A 15,585-nucleotide genomic window follows, 5' to 3' on the forward strand; every position below is an offset into this window, starting at 1 on the left:
TGGGACATGAACAGACAGCTGGACCAGATGTCCTACACAACTAGCTCATGACGCTTGCACTGGAGGAGTTGGAGGCACCCTGGCTATGTTAACACCAAGTGTTAATCTACTGAGCATGCCAAAAGGGAAAATTAAATTGCTAAAATGATAGATTGTTTTATTTTGTTGTCTAATCTTAAAGCTGGGCTTCTCTGGTGGCTCAGATGGTAAAGAATTCTTTACCCAGATGGTAAAGAATCTGCCTGCAATGCGGGAGACTGGGTTCGATCCCTGGGTTGGGAAGATCCCCTGGAGGAGGGCATGGCAATTCACTCCAGTATTCTTGCCTGGAGAATCCCCATGGACAGAGAAGCCTGGCAGGCTACAGTCCATGGGGTCGCAAAGAGTCAGACACGACTGAGCGACTAAGTACACAACAGTTTTAAAGCCAATTGTTATATAGAATTGCTCTTAGATGTGGGCAACAGGGGTGCCATATTTGAAAGGCCCTCATTCCCCAGTGAGTGAGGAGTCTGCAGAGCAAGGGGATTGCTCCTCCCAGGCCACATTCTGAATTCCTGGACCCAAGAATTCCCTGCCCTAATGGCCTTGAGTTTGCTCTCAGAACCTGCATAAACTTTTCCCCTGGTTTATTTTCCTGAGGGCAGTATGCACTTCTACAGGCAAGGAATGGCCAATTGGATGTTGGACAAGTGTGTCCATATGCATACCTGTGAGACCCCTTAAGATGCCGGACAGAGCCAGCAGTGGGAAGAAAAGAGTGGCAGGGGCTGGAGACCAGCTCTCCTGTACAGCTGTGTTCTGTTCTGTGTTCTAGGGTATTCTCCCATGCACCTGAGAATTTTAAATTTGAGCTTGTACCTTTTAGGTTGTAATAAAGGTGCATTTATCAGTTGTTGGTCTGCTTTCTTTCTTCCCCGTATATAACAGTGTTTTTAGTTTTCTTTATAACATAAACATTTTCATATGTATGGTGTATAGGCTTTTATTTACAGTCTTGCCTTGGCTCTGGAAATATTAGGGATGAGGCTCTATGTTTATATATGTTGGTTTTTCTTGAAATATACAAATGAATCTTTGGGTCTGACTTCCAAGACCTTAAAATGATGGGTGAAATTTAGATGCTCTAATATGACTTGTTTCCATGTATGCTGAATGACCAAGAGTAGCTCAGAAGCTGATTTCCACAGGGCACTAGGCGTTCTAACATGATCTATTCACAATGTCAGAGAACGTTAGGCAGGTATCCTGCCTCTGAGATTGGCAAGTTGATCTCTGAGAGTTCCAATCCCAGAATTTGAAAAGCATATATAAGTTCTTGATAGCCACTTAGCATGGTTAGAGAAATATTCTTTTTAAATACTACAGACTGAGAAATACTCTTTTCGGTGGAATTAGTGGTATGACAATCATACTGTTCTGCAAACGCACTTTCAACGCCTGGTGAATTGTAAAGCTTTTGAGACTTGGGAGTTAGAAGGATGCCTCAGCTCTGAGCTAGCTTAGTTTCTCAGTTGAAAACAGAACTAGTGATAATAAGTTGCTGAAATTTTATACAGGAGAGGAAGCTCTTAGAGAAAATATATGCTAATAAACACAATTCAGAGCACGTGTTCATGGTGACCAGTAACACTCCCATTTAGGATAAGCAGGACAATTATTTCTTGGGGGGGCATTAAATGGCATGTTTAGTATAGGGGAACAGGTGACTCACCTATCTTGAAACGACCCATGTAGTAGATCTGGGTGCTGAGGGCCAGAGAAGCCAGAATATGGATTGCAGAGAAGATGACCCAGAACCACACGTCATTCTTCCCAAACACCTGGAAGTAAAGATGGAAGTTACCATCATCTATTCTTTTCCCCAAAGAACTCACTAAAGTTGTTCCTTCTCTTGTGCATGCATACGTTGTCAAAAACCGAGCCATGTGTCTGTTTTGGATTTCCCCGTCCTCTGAGCTCTTAGGGATCTTACTACAGTCAGAGAAGGAGGAAGAATGGCTACCTGGCTGCGTGAAAAAGAAAGAAATGGAAAAGGGCAGCAGTGGGTAAGGCAGCTGAACAGCAGTCGAAGAGGCAGGCGGCCTACAGTTGGAGGCTGATGCTCTCCAAAGAACAGAAGGCAACTGACACTTGTCCACACGTGTTGGGGAAGTGGCTTCTGTTCCTTCAGGCCAGTCTCTGTCCCATTAGGGCCTATGTGTGTCTATTCCAGTTTTACCTGAGTCTGGTCCCAGCTGTATATTAACACTGTCCAGAGTCAGTTATACAGGGATCTGTTACATTATCAAAAATTCTAGATAAATAACTAAAATGCCATGAATGGGCCAATGATGAGAGTGTGTCATGGGACAAGGATTATGGTTAATTAATTAAACCTGTACACCTGAGGTCCAAAAAAAAAAACCAAACATTAAAAAGCCTCCCAAGAGGGCTGCTGGCCGTGGGGAGGGACACACCACTCCGAGGACGGTGAGTGTGATGACCAGGGCAAAGGAGGCGTAGGCGGCGTAGGCGCTGGCGTTGATGTCCGGGTGGCGGGTCTGGTAGAGCTTCAGCATGCAGAGGCCGGCGATCATGTACATGAAGGAGGTGTCTGCGGAGGAGCCGAGACAGTCAGGATCCAGTAGGCGGCAGATTGATCTTCAGAGAACCCTGCCCTCCCGGCCTTGGAGTATTTGCTGCCCTCAGCCCGTGTGCTGACCTCCAGTGTACTAGCCTCCCCAGACACATTCGAGGCAAGCCCTACACACTCCACTTCTCACCCCCTCCAAGAGGGGCGCTCCTAGCTCACAGAAGAAAAGTATCAGATGATATGATGAATAACTGACTCGCAGGGGTGAATGTGTATAAACGCCCCTGTGCAACAATAAAAGAACCCTTAACAGTGACAGGATAGTGTGACAATAAAGAAAGTCCCAGATGGATGCAGGAGGTCCTTCTCAGTGTCCTGAAACATAACCACATTGATTACTGCCCATGTACACAGCTTTCTAGCCTAGGGACAGGAGACACCTAGAAATTACACGTGGCTTAGCTGTATGAGGGTTGTGGTTGTTTAGTTGCTAAGTCACATCCAGCTTTTTTGTGACCCCATAGACTGTAGCCTACCAGGCTCCTCTGTCTATGGATTTCCCAGGCAAGAATATTGGAGTGGTTGCCATTTCCTTCTCTAGCGGATCTTCCCCACCCAGGGATCAAACCCACGTCTCCTGCATTGCAGGCGGAATCTTTACCATCTGAGCCACCAGGGAAGCCCCAGGAGGGTTAGGGAACTGCAAATTAAAACAACAATGTAATGTCTCATGTTACTAAAAAATGTGGCAAACTGTAAGTATCTAACAATAACACAAATTAGTGATAAGGGGAAAGTGGGAACTCTCACTCAGCTAGTGGGAGTGCAAACTGATACTCTGAGGAGAAACTTGGTGCTTTTTTTGGTAAAATGGAAGATACATAAAGCAGGTGATCCCCAAATTCTAATTCTAGGTGTTCCAGGGAACGTTTCTCACATGTTCACAAAGATATATATATGAAGATATTCATTGCAAAATTGTCTGTACCTGACCTGCCTCTTGAGAAATCTGTATGCAGGTCAGGAAGCAACAGTTAGAACTGGACATGGACCAACAGACTGGTTCCAAATAGGAAAAGGAGTACGTCAAGGCTGTCTATTGTCACCCTGCTTCTTTAGCTTATATGCAGAGTACATCATGAGAAACGCTGGGCTGGATGAAGCACAAGTTGGAATCAAGATTGCCAGGAGAAATATCAATAACTTCAGATATGCAGATGACACCACCCTTATGGTAGAAAGTGAAGAAGAACTAAAGAGCCTCTTGATGAAAGTTCAAGAGGAGAGTGAAAAAGTTGGCCTAAAGCTCAACATTCAGAAAACAAAGATCATGGCATCTGGTCCCATCACTTCACGGCAAAAAGATGGAGAAACAGTGGAAACAGTGGCTGACTTTATTTTCTTGGGCTCCAAAATCACTGCAGATGGTGACTGCAGCCATGAAATTAAAAGACGCTTGCTCCTTGGAAAAAAAGTTATGACCAACCTAGATAGCATATTCAAAAGCAGAGACATTACTTTGCCAACAAAGGTCTGTCTAGTCAAGGCTATGGTTTTTCCAGTAGTCAGGTATGGATGTGAGAGTTGGACTATAAAAAAGGCTGAGCACCAAAGAATTGATGCTTTTGAACTGTGGTGTTGGAGAAGACTCTTGAGAATCTCTTGGACTGCAAGAAGATCCAACCAGTCCATACTAAAGGAAATTAATCCTGAGTGTTCATTAGAAGGACTGATGTTGAAGCTAAAACTCCTATACTTTGGCCACCTGGTGCGAAGAGCTGACTCATTTGAAAAGACCCTGATGCTAGGAAAGATTGAAGGTGGGAGGAGAAGGCCCAACAGAGGATGAGATGGTTGGATGGCATCACCAACTCAATGGGCATGAGTTTGAGTAAACTCTGGGAGTTGGTGATGGATAGGGAGGCCTGGCGTGCTGCAGTCCATGGGGTCCCAAAGAGTCAGACACAACTGGGCGACTGAACTGAAGTGAACTGAGCAAAATATTGGCAACCTTGAAGTGCTGTACAACAGAGAAATTGATAAATGTAGTATATTTTTATTACATAGTGACAGTTTTCAAAAATGAATGAACTGGATATCCTTGATTCATTACCAATAATTCTTGAAAACTTTGTTGAATGAAAAAAGGATGTAGAACACAGTGTGATAAATTAGTATTAATTTGTTATTCAAATTAAAATGAAGAACTATTCAAATGAAGAAAAATTATAAAAACGAACTAGAAGGATAATATAAAATTGATCATAGTTGTTGCTTCTGAGGAAGGAGAGAGTGGACAAGTTTGGAAAGCAGTTTGAAATAGTACCTCAACTTTACACATGTTGTATTTCTTTAACAAAGTAGATTAAGGCAAATATTTTAAAGTGTTGGCATTTTTTTCCTTCTGAGTGGTGAATGGTATTGTTCTCTATAGATTTCCTCTATTAAAAATGTCTTCTATTTTTAAAAAGTTAAAATATAACAGAGTATCTGTGGTGTTAACAGCTGGAGGCTAGAGCACAAACACAAAATAACTGTTTGCAAAATTCACATCCTCAAGTGTGGAGGATATTGTTAACTGCCTTCTTCCAGCATCAGCTATTCCTGCTCCATCCTAATAGCATGAAGATGCCAACTCAAATATCTCAGCTCCATTTCTGCTCAGAAATGCACACCTCACAGCCTGTTTGTTTAGGAAAACTCACAGCACTTCTGGTTTCAGGGAAGCATCTCCCTTGTCTAAAGGTAACTTCCCCTCCTTTGGCACGGGGATTGGTGTAGCAACCCTGGCCCAAACTAACCCACACACAGAAAGAATCTGAAGTGGACTCAGGGCTGTGTGAGCTATTGAGGAGTGAGGGGCTGTCATCTGGGGAGTCTGGGGAAAAGAACTCTCCTTGATTTCAAATGATGGCTTCCTGGAAGCCAGCTTGCTGCCTCCTCCAGACATCATGGTATGGAGATAGGAAGTAAAGACCCAATGTAGCTATTTTTGTCACCAGGAGGAAATACAGCCTGAGGAGAAGACTAACATGCAGTCTGGGTGCAGCCAAGGTGGGTGGTCACAGAGAAGGGGAAGCAGGGCCACCTCTGGACTTGTGCTGATAAATATACTTGTTATTTAATCCGATCTGAATTGGATTTTTTAAATTACTTTCAACCCAAAGCAAGCAAACTGCTAAGTTAAGCCAAGCTACATTGAGGGAGATTTCTAGATGCCCTGTTGGCAAATCTACCTGCCCTGCTGCCTGACACCTACCCCACTGCCTACCTGCAGACCTAGCCATGAGATTGATACTCAGTGTTCAGCGCTTTCTAGTCGATAAAATGTGGTCAGGGAGGAAGAAATGATACAACGTGGGAAAATCACGCCCTGTGGCGAGGTACCCTCTGATCACTTCAGCACATGTAAATGTCATTTAATTCTTGCAAGCTCGACTTTGGCATTTTTGAGAGAGTCCCAGGATAAGACTCCTGTACCTCAGATCTGTGTAGCTGATGTAAATTGTGATTACCGAACTGGAAGTTGGAGTAATTGGGGCAGACGTGGTAACAAGCACTGAGCACCCCTTCCATCATCAGTGCAATGCCCATGGCATAGAAGAGACCGAAGTGTTTGGGAATCCCGTATTCCTGAAAAAGCAGGAAGCGTGGTCAGTGGGAAGATCCTCATTAGTGACTTTGCCGCAGAACCCGGCACCCGCGCTCTGGCCCTGTGTGGTCCCTTACACGTGATCCATCATCACACCAGATGTCCCTCCTACTTGCAGATCCTGTTTGGAACCATAACCCTTCCTAGCTCCCACCTCCCTACCTGCCCTGTACTCACCATGGCAAAGATGTCCTTGGCTTCCAGAGCTCTTCGATGGAGAATGTCCCGGTGCAAGACTATCAGCAGGAAGAGGCAGCCCAGGAGCACGTGGCCCAGGTTACTGAGAATGTTGTTGAAGGCACTAAGGAGATAGAGATAGCGAGGGAGTCAAGGCATCCGAGAGCTTCAGAGGCTGAACGAAGGCATGGAGGGGCGAGGGAAATCAGCACTGTTTTCCACCAATAACCTTTCCATGAGACTTCAGGACTGAAAATCATCAGAGAGCATCTTTGTCCTGCCTCCGTATTAGGATGCTTTGCTTAGCCTGTGATAATGTGTCTATTTCCTCCCAGGGATGCCTGTTCAGCCTCCCTAACACCCAATGATCCTCTCCTGTCCCGGTGGGCACTGGCAGGGTATGAATCCTAGGAAAGAGAGCTATTCTGCAGATGGGCAGCTGGGCCATTCAGCTAGTTGCGAGAGTGAATTCAAATACATGGACCCATGTTATACATCCATATTCAGCTCCGTAACTGTGAATTTCAGGATAAATGTCAACTGGTCACAGTCAGCAGATTTCTTTCAGAAAACTGAGTCTAGTTCATTCTGGATGAAAAAGCCAGGCTCCCAATTGCCAGGAAAATCCCTCTTTCCACTTCACCATGTGCTGGAGGATGGAGCACAACCTTAGGAGCAGCAGGTCCAGCTATGAGGCCCAAATCACTCACAGTTGAGGGAGCTTCTGCAAGTCCTTGCCTTTCTAACTAAGCCTTAATATCTTTATCTAAAAATGGGAGTAATGAGACTTCTCTTGTGATCCAGTGGTTAAGGCTCCACACTGCCAGTGCAGGGGGCATGGGTTTGATCCCTGGCCAGGGAGCTAAGATCCCAATGCTGTGCAGTGCAGCCAAGAAAATAATTTTTTTAAATGATAATAATAATTAAAAGTAATCTCCTTAAAAATAGCAATAAAACTACTAAATTAAAAAAAACAGTGGTAATAATAAGCATATCTATCTTATGAGGTTGTTTAGTGGATTGAACGTATTTGCAGCTCATGCCCATAGACAAGGGTCATCACAGCTAGGGACCTGATATTTTCAAACACATCCCACCTTCTCCTTAGCAGATTATTCTTAGGGCTGTTTCCTGAGCTCCTCCCCGACCCACCCCCCTCATACAGGAGTGGGAGAGGAATACCTAGTCTCAAATCCTTGATTTCATTGCCCTTTACCCTTGATTAGGGCTTCCCTGGTGGCTCAGATGGTAACAAATCTGCCTGCAGTGCAGAAGACATGGGTTCAATCCTGGGTGGGGAAGATCCCCTGGATAAAAAAATGGCAAGCTCACTCTAGTATTCTTGTCTGGGAAATTCCACAGACAGAGGAGCCTGGCGGGCTATAGTCCATGGGGTCCCAAAGAGTCAGACACGACTAAGCAACTATACTTACTTTTTGATTGAGGTAGTTTTCCACAATTGTTTCTAGTATTTTTTTTAAATACACATTTCATACTACATTACACAAAAAGGCATCTCTCATTGCCTCATGGGCAACCACAGGACTGGGCTTACCTCAAGACACCCAAGGGGTGAGCACAGAGGAAGTTGTAGAAGCAGATATCCTGGTTGCCAGTGACGTTGACAACCTGTAAAAGCAAGAGCGAGAAGAGGAGACGCTGTCTGTCTCCATCCCCTGAGCCTGAAATCACAGAAAGCAGGCGACAGTGCTTGCAGTGATCAACTGTCAGAGATTTACAGTGTAACCAGTACTCCTTCTCAGCAGGGCATGAGTCATTACCTCCAGCCTTTACACAGGTACAGACACATTTCATTTAAATGCTACCGTCTTGCTTTGAACTCAAATATTCTGTGTCCCTCATTAGGTGGCCAGACAGAATTCAACTGAAAACATTTCCTTTGTTCTTATTGTAAAAGGATTCTGAAAGGATGTTAACTCTGGGGCCTGCCTAGCAGGACTGTCACAGTACATCCTATTTTCTAGATGAATCCTGGGAGGGTAAAGAGCTGTCCCATCCTTTGTATTGAATTGATAACCACAGGGCAGGTGGACATAAGGAGATATGTGGTCAGTTTTCCATATTTATCACTATCATTAAGAACCCTCCTATACCACAGCTGTATCTTCCAACAGAGCCCCAAAGTATTCAGAGAATATTTAGAGTATAAATTATGGTGCTCAAACCTTATAAAGTCCTTGTCCTCATCATGTATTAAGTATGGAGTTGGTGAAATATTATTAAACTGTTGACACTCTAATGTGGGTGTATATTGGAATCACAAAGAGTTTCATCAGTATTGATGCCTGATTCCACTCTGATCTAACTGCTGTGGGGTACAGCTTGGACACTGGTATCTTAAAAAATCTCACAGATGATTTGAACACACAACAAAGTTTGAGAGCCATTGTATTAGAAACACCTTTAGCCTGGTGCTATTCTAAATGGGCTTTTTCATGTATAATAGATCCTAGACAAGATCATTTATGTGACCTGGACCTTAGGATTCTACAAAGGTACAGTGGGGATTCTCAAGCTGTTTTAATTATTGTTTTTTTTTTTTTAAATTCTGATTGCCTTTACAAAATCTGTTTATTTATTTTTCATTGCAAAGGACCTTTGTTGCTACACAGGGGCTTTCTCTAGTTACAGCTAGTGGGGGCTACTCTCTATTTGCGGTGTGGGCTGCTCATTGGGGTGGCTTCCCTTGCTGTGGAGCATGGGCTTCAGAGCACAGGCTCAGAGGTTGTGGCACACAGGCTTAGTTATTCTGTGGCATGTGGGATCTTCCCAGACCAGGGATCAAACTCATGTCTCCTGCATTGGCAGGTGGATTCCTATCCACTGTGCCACTAGGAAAGTTCTTTGTTTGTTTATTATTTATTTTATATTTCCTTTTCTTTTAATATTTTATTAGTGAAGCTGTTCTTACTTTTACAAAAAATATTTACCCTCAATGACGGGACACCGGCTAAATTAGACATCAGGTTTCTTTGTTTTGGTCTGGAACTTTACCCATCATCCCACAATGATCAAAAGTTCAGACTGGTTAAACAATAGACATAGCTGACAGACACCAAGACTAAATGAGTGCAAGGTAATAATTTCAGACTGGTAGACAAAGTAATACAAGAGGTCTGTGATAAAACATTGGGGAACTAGATCTAAAGCTCAAAGACGACCCAATGGGGAAATCCTGTGGGAATCCGAATGAGAAATTAATTCTTGGACAGAGCTCTTTATACCTTTCTCTGTAAATTACAGCAAAGGTCTTTCTGTGCTGTGTGAAAGCTGGGATTTGGGGGTCTGAGGCCGCACTTACTGTTTGGTAGGTGATAACCAGCTGGATCACAGGCAGTGCATAAAACACAGCAATGGTAATGATGTTCCTATGCAGACAAAAGGAACCAGAAATGGTTATTTCCAAATTAACAATGGAATTTTTGCTTTTTAATTTTTTTAAAGTATCTTTCCACCCCATAACTGCCTGCTTAACTCACCAAAGTGATTAGACACTGATTACATGGTTCCTGTTTCTCCAAACTTCCTCTCATACAATCATTTGCATAACAGTGTAAATACTACTTCTGGTTTAAGGAAATTATCAATAAAGGCCTATCTCTTTAGGATATCATTAGATTAAAAATGATCAGCGAGCAGGTAATGGGTGATGGATCACACGAAGGGGATGTGGCTCTCTTAGCTACCTCTTAGTTCCAAAACACTGGTCCCACTATGCCGTGGAGTTCCACGTGACCCCCACTGGGTGGCTCTTGTTTCCCTCTAGCATCCGTGTCCAAGTAAAAGGTCATCCTTCCAGAGAAAAGAATGAGAGGAGCTGCCACAACTGTCTGTCAGGGGTTTCTGAGGGAAAAGAGGGGACCCAGCCAGGCACCTCAGACTTTCTGCCTGGAAGGTGGTCCTGGAAGGACCACCACCTCTGTGTGGTCCATTTATCGCAGGTCTATTTATCATTGGCTGATGATATCATCTTCCCTCAGGGTGATTTCTAGCTACCGGGAGGTGCTCTAGGCATCTCATCCCAGAAATCACTGGCTCTCCCAAGGGTAAGTCCTGGTGAGAGAAGAGGGAATGGTTCCTGTTTAACATGCCTCCTGGAAGATAGTTTTAGTATCTTCCTGGAAGAGGATTTAGTGTCTCCCTAAAAACACGGGATTCCACTACTGTTCTTATTTATACTTTGTATTTATTTCATTTAGGACTGGTTGCCTTTGATTGTGTTTTGTTTGTTTGTTTTTCCTATGCATTGTGACTTAAATCCTTTAAACACCTCTATGTGTGTCTCATTAAACACTGAAACCTGTGATTTGGTTCACTTATATGAATCACGTAAGTTCACTGTGGCTTTTACAAAGAAAATTTTAATTTTACTAAAGAGAGCCATAGTCCTTCTCATCATCTACTCACCAAAAATAAATCTTATACTTTTTGCTGACAATTCTTCGGTCCTTCCTGGACAGATCTGACAGGTAAAGGAACATCTGGGATGCCAAGTAAAAAGAGAATGCAAAACTGTACTTGGATGTCTTGCATAAAATACAAAGAAGAGCTTTACATATTTCAGTTTAATCCCTCATTAGGGATTAAAATGATTAAACAAGACTTTTCTCATAATTTTGCTTTTCCTAGGATGCCTTTAAAAATCCTAGTATTTCCCTTGGCTTTAGGGAAAATGGCTGATGTGAGAAACCCAATGGGAATCTTGAATACTTCTTAAATTTCAAGAATTGGTTTCCCAGTTTTCAGAGATGCCCACTGTGTGATTCTTGAATTACAGAGTTGAAACCATACCATTCACCTTCATGTCGCTTACTGGGTACAACATAGTCTGATACATATGAATCAGAAAGAAATGACCTTTTACTCCTGAAGCATTTTATGTCTGGAACCAGGGCGTTTTTCCAAGTACACCCTTCAGTGAAATCTTTTCTTGCACCTGGTTGGAACCCTTCCTCATCTTTGTCCATAATCAGCCACCTCAGACCCATGAACATTTTAGTGCTCTGTTCTCTTTACTGCTGTCACTTTTTCCCTCCAGAAAGGAGTGTTAATTAACTGAGTATTGCTTTTAGTAGCTAGTTAAGCTTTATCTAAAAAGCCCCCTGTGAAATTTGACTCCCCCTGAAGAAAAAAAAAATATATATATATATATAAAGGCAATTGAGGCATTGTTGAAGTTGTATTTGACTCCTGAACTTTCTGTCCTCTGGAGGGTGTGGCCAGGCAGAGAGAGGTACCTTGGTGCGGATGATGTTCTTATCGCTCTCAATGTCTGGCATGGTGTCAAAGTCACTTTCCTCCACGGAGCTGTCAGTGTCTGACTGGCATGGCTGTCTACCATCAGAGGAGGATATTTGCCTGCCAGGACTGGAGCTTGACTCATCTGAAACAGAGGAGACTCTTCTGCCTTCCCAAGCTGAGAAGAACCCATGGAACCCATCTCGCTCTCTCTCTGCAAAACACAGTGCTGACTCATTCTTAGACACGTTGTGTGGGTAAAAACCAACTCCTTACCCACAACACATGCTCTCTCAATTCTTCCTCAATGGACTTCTGACTCTCCTATTTTTACATTTAAATCACCTATTTCTAGGGCTGAATACAAAATATAAAGGCATCTTCTATGTTAACTCTTTGGATGCAAAGATAATGTGCTTATATTTCATGTTTCATACTTTGAAATATGAACATAAATATATAAACATACACATGCATGTACTTATGTATAGCATCTACCACATGTATATGTAAGCACCTACATATCCGGCAGCTATACATTTCTCATGGATAAGGTATCTGTACACTGAAATCCCCCACATGCCGTATCTGTGATTATATAATGAAAACCACATTTCAGGAAGAATCCTTGTGTTCCTGTGAATGTTTCTGAGAGCAGATGGGAATTTGTGCAGCTTAATGAGCACATGAGCCAAGCCTACCTTCCACTTTTATTTCTTCTGTTCAGATGGTTAAAGAAAAAAAAACAAAACCCTGTTCTTGCAGAGCCAGAAATAAGTCTCCGGCGCTGAGCCCACATGCTTCTCAAAGTTACAGAAGAACAGGGCAGGAATACAAGATTCCCAGCCCCGCTATACTGACAGCTTAAAGCACACCATTCATAGACCTGTAAGCATCATGGAAGTGTGTGGAAGCCTCAGTGCCCTCCAATGCTAGCAGGACAGAGATCAGAATTCTGTCCCCTTCAGGCCACTTAAGCAGCCTGGGGGTTGCCGTGTGAGTGACTGGTGGCAGTGAGCAGGTTCAGTTATGAAGTTAGCCCAAATGGAGGATTGCTAGGCTTCGGTCATGTTCACCTGCTGCACAGCCTCATCTTCTGAGCGCCCTTACTCCTCTGAAACCTGAGAATGAAACAATGGGTCAACTGATGTTGGGCTCCCTGACATCAGACTCTTGACGCATTTTCCACACCCTAAACTCAGTCTGGGTATGAAAAAAAACCCACAGGAGTTGACAGCAATGGTCCCAGAAAATTCTGCTTGAATGTGGCTAGCAGACTCAAGAAACAGATCAATAGAACCAGAAAAAAAGCTGGAAGGAAACTTCCAGATCACCCAGTCAATTAATCTTATGTGATGACCGCCTTGCCCACTTTCACAGTTATTAGTGGCTGGAGGGTCACTTGTATCCTATTCTTGGGAGAATCAGGAGACACTTCCATGAATGGACTCATTGTAAAAATACCTATTGCCCCGTAATTGCTCCCTTCAGGGGTACTGGCAGCAATGGGATTTGACACCGACATATTTCCAGAGCCTGTTAAAAAGAAAAACAAAGAGGCAAACACTTGTGTCTAGTTGCTAGAATGAAAGGACACGACTTTAAATAGTTTGATTTTCTTTTCACTCTAATATAAGGAGTCTGCAGGGCAATTTTATGGTCTGCAGGCCAAATCTAGCTCGCCACCCGTTCCTGCATGACCCTTAAACTAGAAATGGTTTTAAATTTTTTAAATGGTTGGAGGAAAATCAGAAGAGCAATACTATTTTATGACAGGTGAAATTTTAGATTTTAAGTGTACATAAAGCTCTACCGGAACACAACCACTCATTTGAGTCTGGCTATGGCTACTTTTGGCTATCAAGGCAAGGAGAAGCAGTTGTGACAGAGACTCCATGGCCTGCAGAGCCTGAAATATTTACTATTTGGCACTTCCCAGAAAAAAAAAATGTTGCTGATTCCTGCCTAACAGTACTGCAGAATCATAAGGAGTGTGGGTCCTGGAATCACTGTGAGAAAGGTCACCCCTGAACATAAACACCAGAAATAAACTTCTGTGATTAAGGCACTGTAATTCAGAGGTTTATTTGTCACAGCCATTAGCAGTACCCTAACTGTAGGCAGGATTAGCCCTGACAGGAAAGAAATTACTGCACTCCTTGGAACAAACAATAGTGACTACAGGAGCTATGTACAGGAATATGGGTTATTTGGGGCATAACACAGAGATGGAATGGACTTCCCTGGTGGCTCAGACAGTAAAGGATCCACCTGCAATGCAGGAGACCTGGGTTCGATCCCTGGGTCAGGAAGATTCCCTTGGAGAAGGGAATGGCAACCCATTCCAGTATGCTTGCCTGGGAAATCCCATGGACAGAGGGCCCTGGCAGGCTGCCGTCCATGGGGTCACAAAGAGTTGGACACGACTGAGCGATGAACACTTTCACTTTTTTTCAGAGATATAATAGGCGTGTCTGTTGCCGAATGGCTGTTGGCAGTGAGAGAAAAATATTTCTAAGATGGTACTCCTCAAACTATTCCAGTGAGGTTTGGAAAGCCCCAGAGAAAGCTGCCTCCTAAGCTTCTCACTGGTTTTTTGAAAAGATGCTCTTCCGTTGAGTTTGTCCACTTCTGAGAATTAGGAGGAGCTGAACAAAGAGAACACAAACAAGGGTGCAGGCATCTAGGCAGTTTCTCTGACTCTGACTTAGTGCCACAATATTTCTGGGAGCCACTGTCATCTGTGAAGACACCTGAGAATATTTCTCTGCTGTCTCCTAAGCTTTGTCAGGGTCTGGGATGTTGTCAGGCTGGTGGGAATTTCCATCATGTGTCTTCTTCCTGAGAGGTGAGATTGCTTGTATCACACTAGGGGTGAAGAAGTCTGTGAGTTAACTAGTCAGTGTCTTGTACTCTTGCAGAAAAATCTATTTTCAGTGAAGACATGTAAGATAGTCTATATCCTCATTGCAAATATATTTCCATTTCTTCTTTGAAAATATCATCTGTATTCTTTACATTAATGCTACAGTATGCAACACACGTAAAAGAACCAAAAGCCTCAGACAATTCATTTGTTTGTCACAATTAGCTCTTTTCATCCAGCTTTCAAACTTCATTCCCACTGGTGGACAGTAAAAACATTCATAGTTTGGGGAGCCAATCTGTAGGCTTCATCATGTTTTCACTCTTTGTGGGCCTATTCCTTTCCTCCATGGAGAAAAATAATTAAATCTTAAGTTCAAAACATTTAGCCAGTGATGAGGAACAAATCAATAGCCTTGGAGACTCAATTTCCTCCCTCCTTTTGGTAGCCTAGCCAAGAGCCAGCTCAGTTGGACAGCAAAGCCTCTGGCTAATGCAACATTCCTGGCAGGCAAAGCTATTCCCAGGGCTCTCACAATGGACTTTGGCATTGTTCCTAGGCTTGGAGACTCCTTGATATAGTTCTTACTATTTAGAGAGAGTAGATGTTCCTTGGCTTTTCTTGGGCTTACCCATAAATATGTAACATGGTATCAACACCATCTGTGCTTTTCATCCAACTTCAAGGCAAAGAAACAGGTTACTTTCAGACTCTTAAGAGTGAGAGATTAAATCTTTTGAGCACAGTCAGAGTATTATGGGAAGATGCCATGTACAGTTTGACCGACTCTCCTTGGCCAAGGACAGCTTTGGCTGTAGTTTGGGCAGAGCGCTTTGCTGCCGCCACTACTGAGAGTAACAAGTAGTATTACCACTATTACCACCACTGCTGGTGCTGCTCCTCAGGCTTCTATACTGTTGCTGCGCTTGCTGCTGCTACGACTTCTGTCACTACTGCTGCCTGACGTAGAGTGTCTGACACACAGTAAGCTTTTGATAAACGTTAGGCAGCAGTGGTGACCCTGGTGTGTGTCAGACACTCCTTTAAGTTCTTTCC

At 43.3% G+C, this 15,585-nt stretch overlaps 1 protein-coding gene across 10 annotated transcripts in view; it reads right to left on the reverse strand.

Moving 5' to 3' along the window:
* SIDT1 (SID1 transmembrane family member 1) overlaps window positions 1-15,585 on the reverse strand; it is a 107,481-nt gene that overhangs the window by 15,172 nt on the left and 76,724 nt on the right. For 4 of the 10 annotated variants that reach the window (XR_015165430.1, XR_015165431.1, XM_086405868.1 and 1 more), the window contains 8 exons: window positions 13,128-13,199; window positions 11,663-11,808; window positions 9,727-9,793; window positions 7,960-8,033; window positions 6,405-6,528; window positions 6,091-6,208; window positions 2,460-2,596; window positions 1,715-1,823 (listed from right to left, as the gene is read on the reverse strand). Coding sequence is in view for 7 of the 10 variants with exons in the window: in XM_086405868.1 (XP_086261994.1) it covers window positions 1,715-1,823; window positions 2,460-2,596; window positions 6,091-6,208; window positions 6,405-6,528; window positions 7,960-8,033; window positions 9,727-9,793; window positions 11,663-11,808 (775 nt within the window). In the remaining 3 variants the exon portion in view is untranslated. Of the gene's footprint in view, window positions 1-1,714; window positions 1,824-2,459; window positions 2,597-6,055; window positions 6,209-6,404; window positions 6,529-7,959; window positions 8,034-9,726; window positions 9,794-10,832; window positions 10,907-11,662; window positions 11,809-13,127; window positions 13,200-15,585 lie in introns of all 10 variants that reach the window. The other 6 variants (XM_086405813.1, XM_086405794.1, XM_086405847.1 and 3 more) reach the window with 4 other exon arrangements.

Source organism: Bos grunniens, chromosome 1 (assembly GCF_055505025.1).
Source record: "Bos grunniens cultivar Pamir isolate PY7600 chromosome 1, Bosgru_T2T1.0, whole genome shotgun sequence".
In the NCBI taxonomy this organism is placed as follows: domain Eukaryota; kingdom Metazoa; phylum Chordata; class Mammalia; order Artiodactyla; family Bovidae; genus Bos; species Bos grunniens.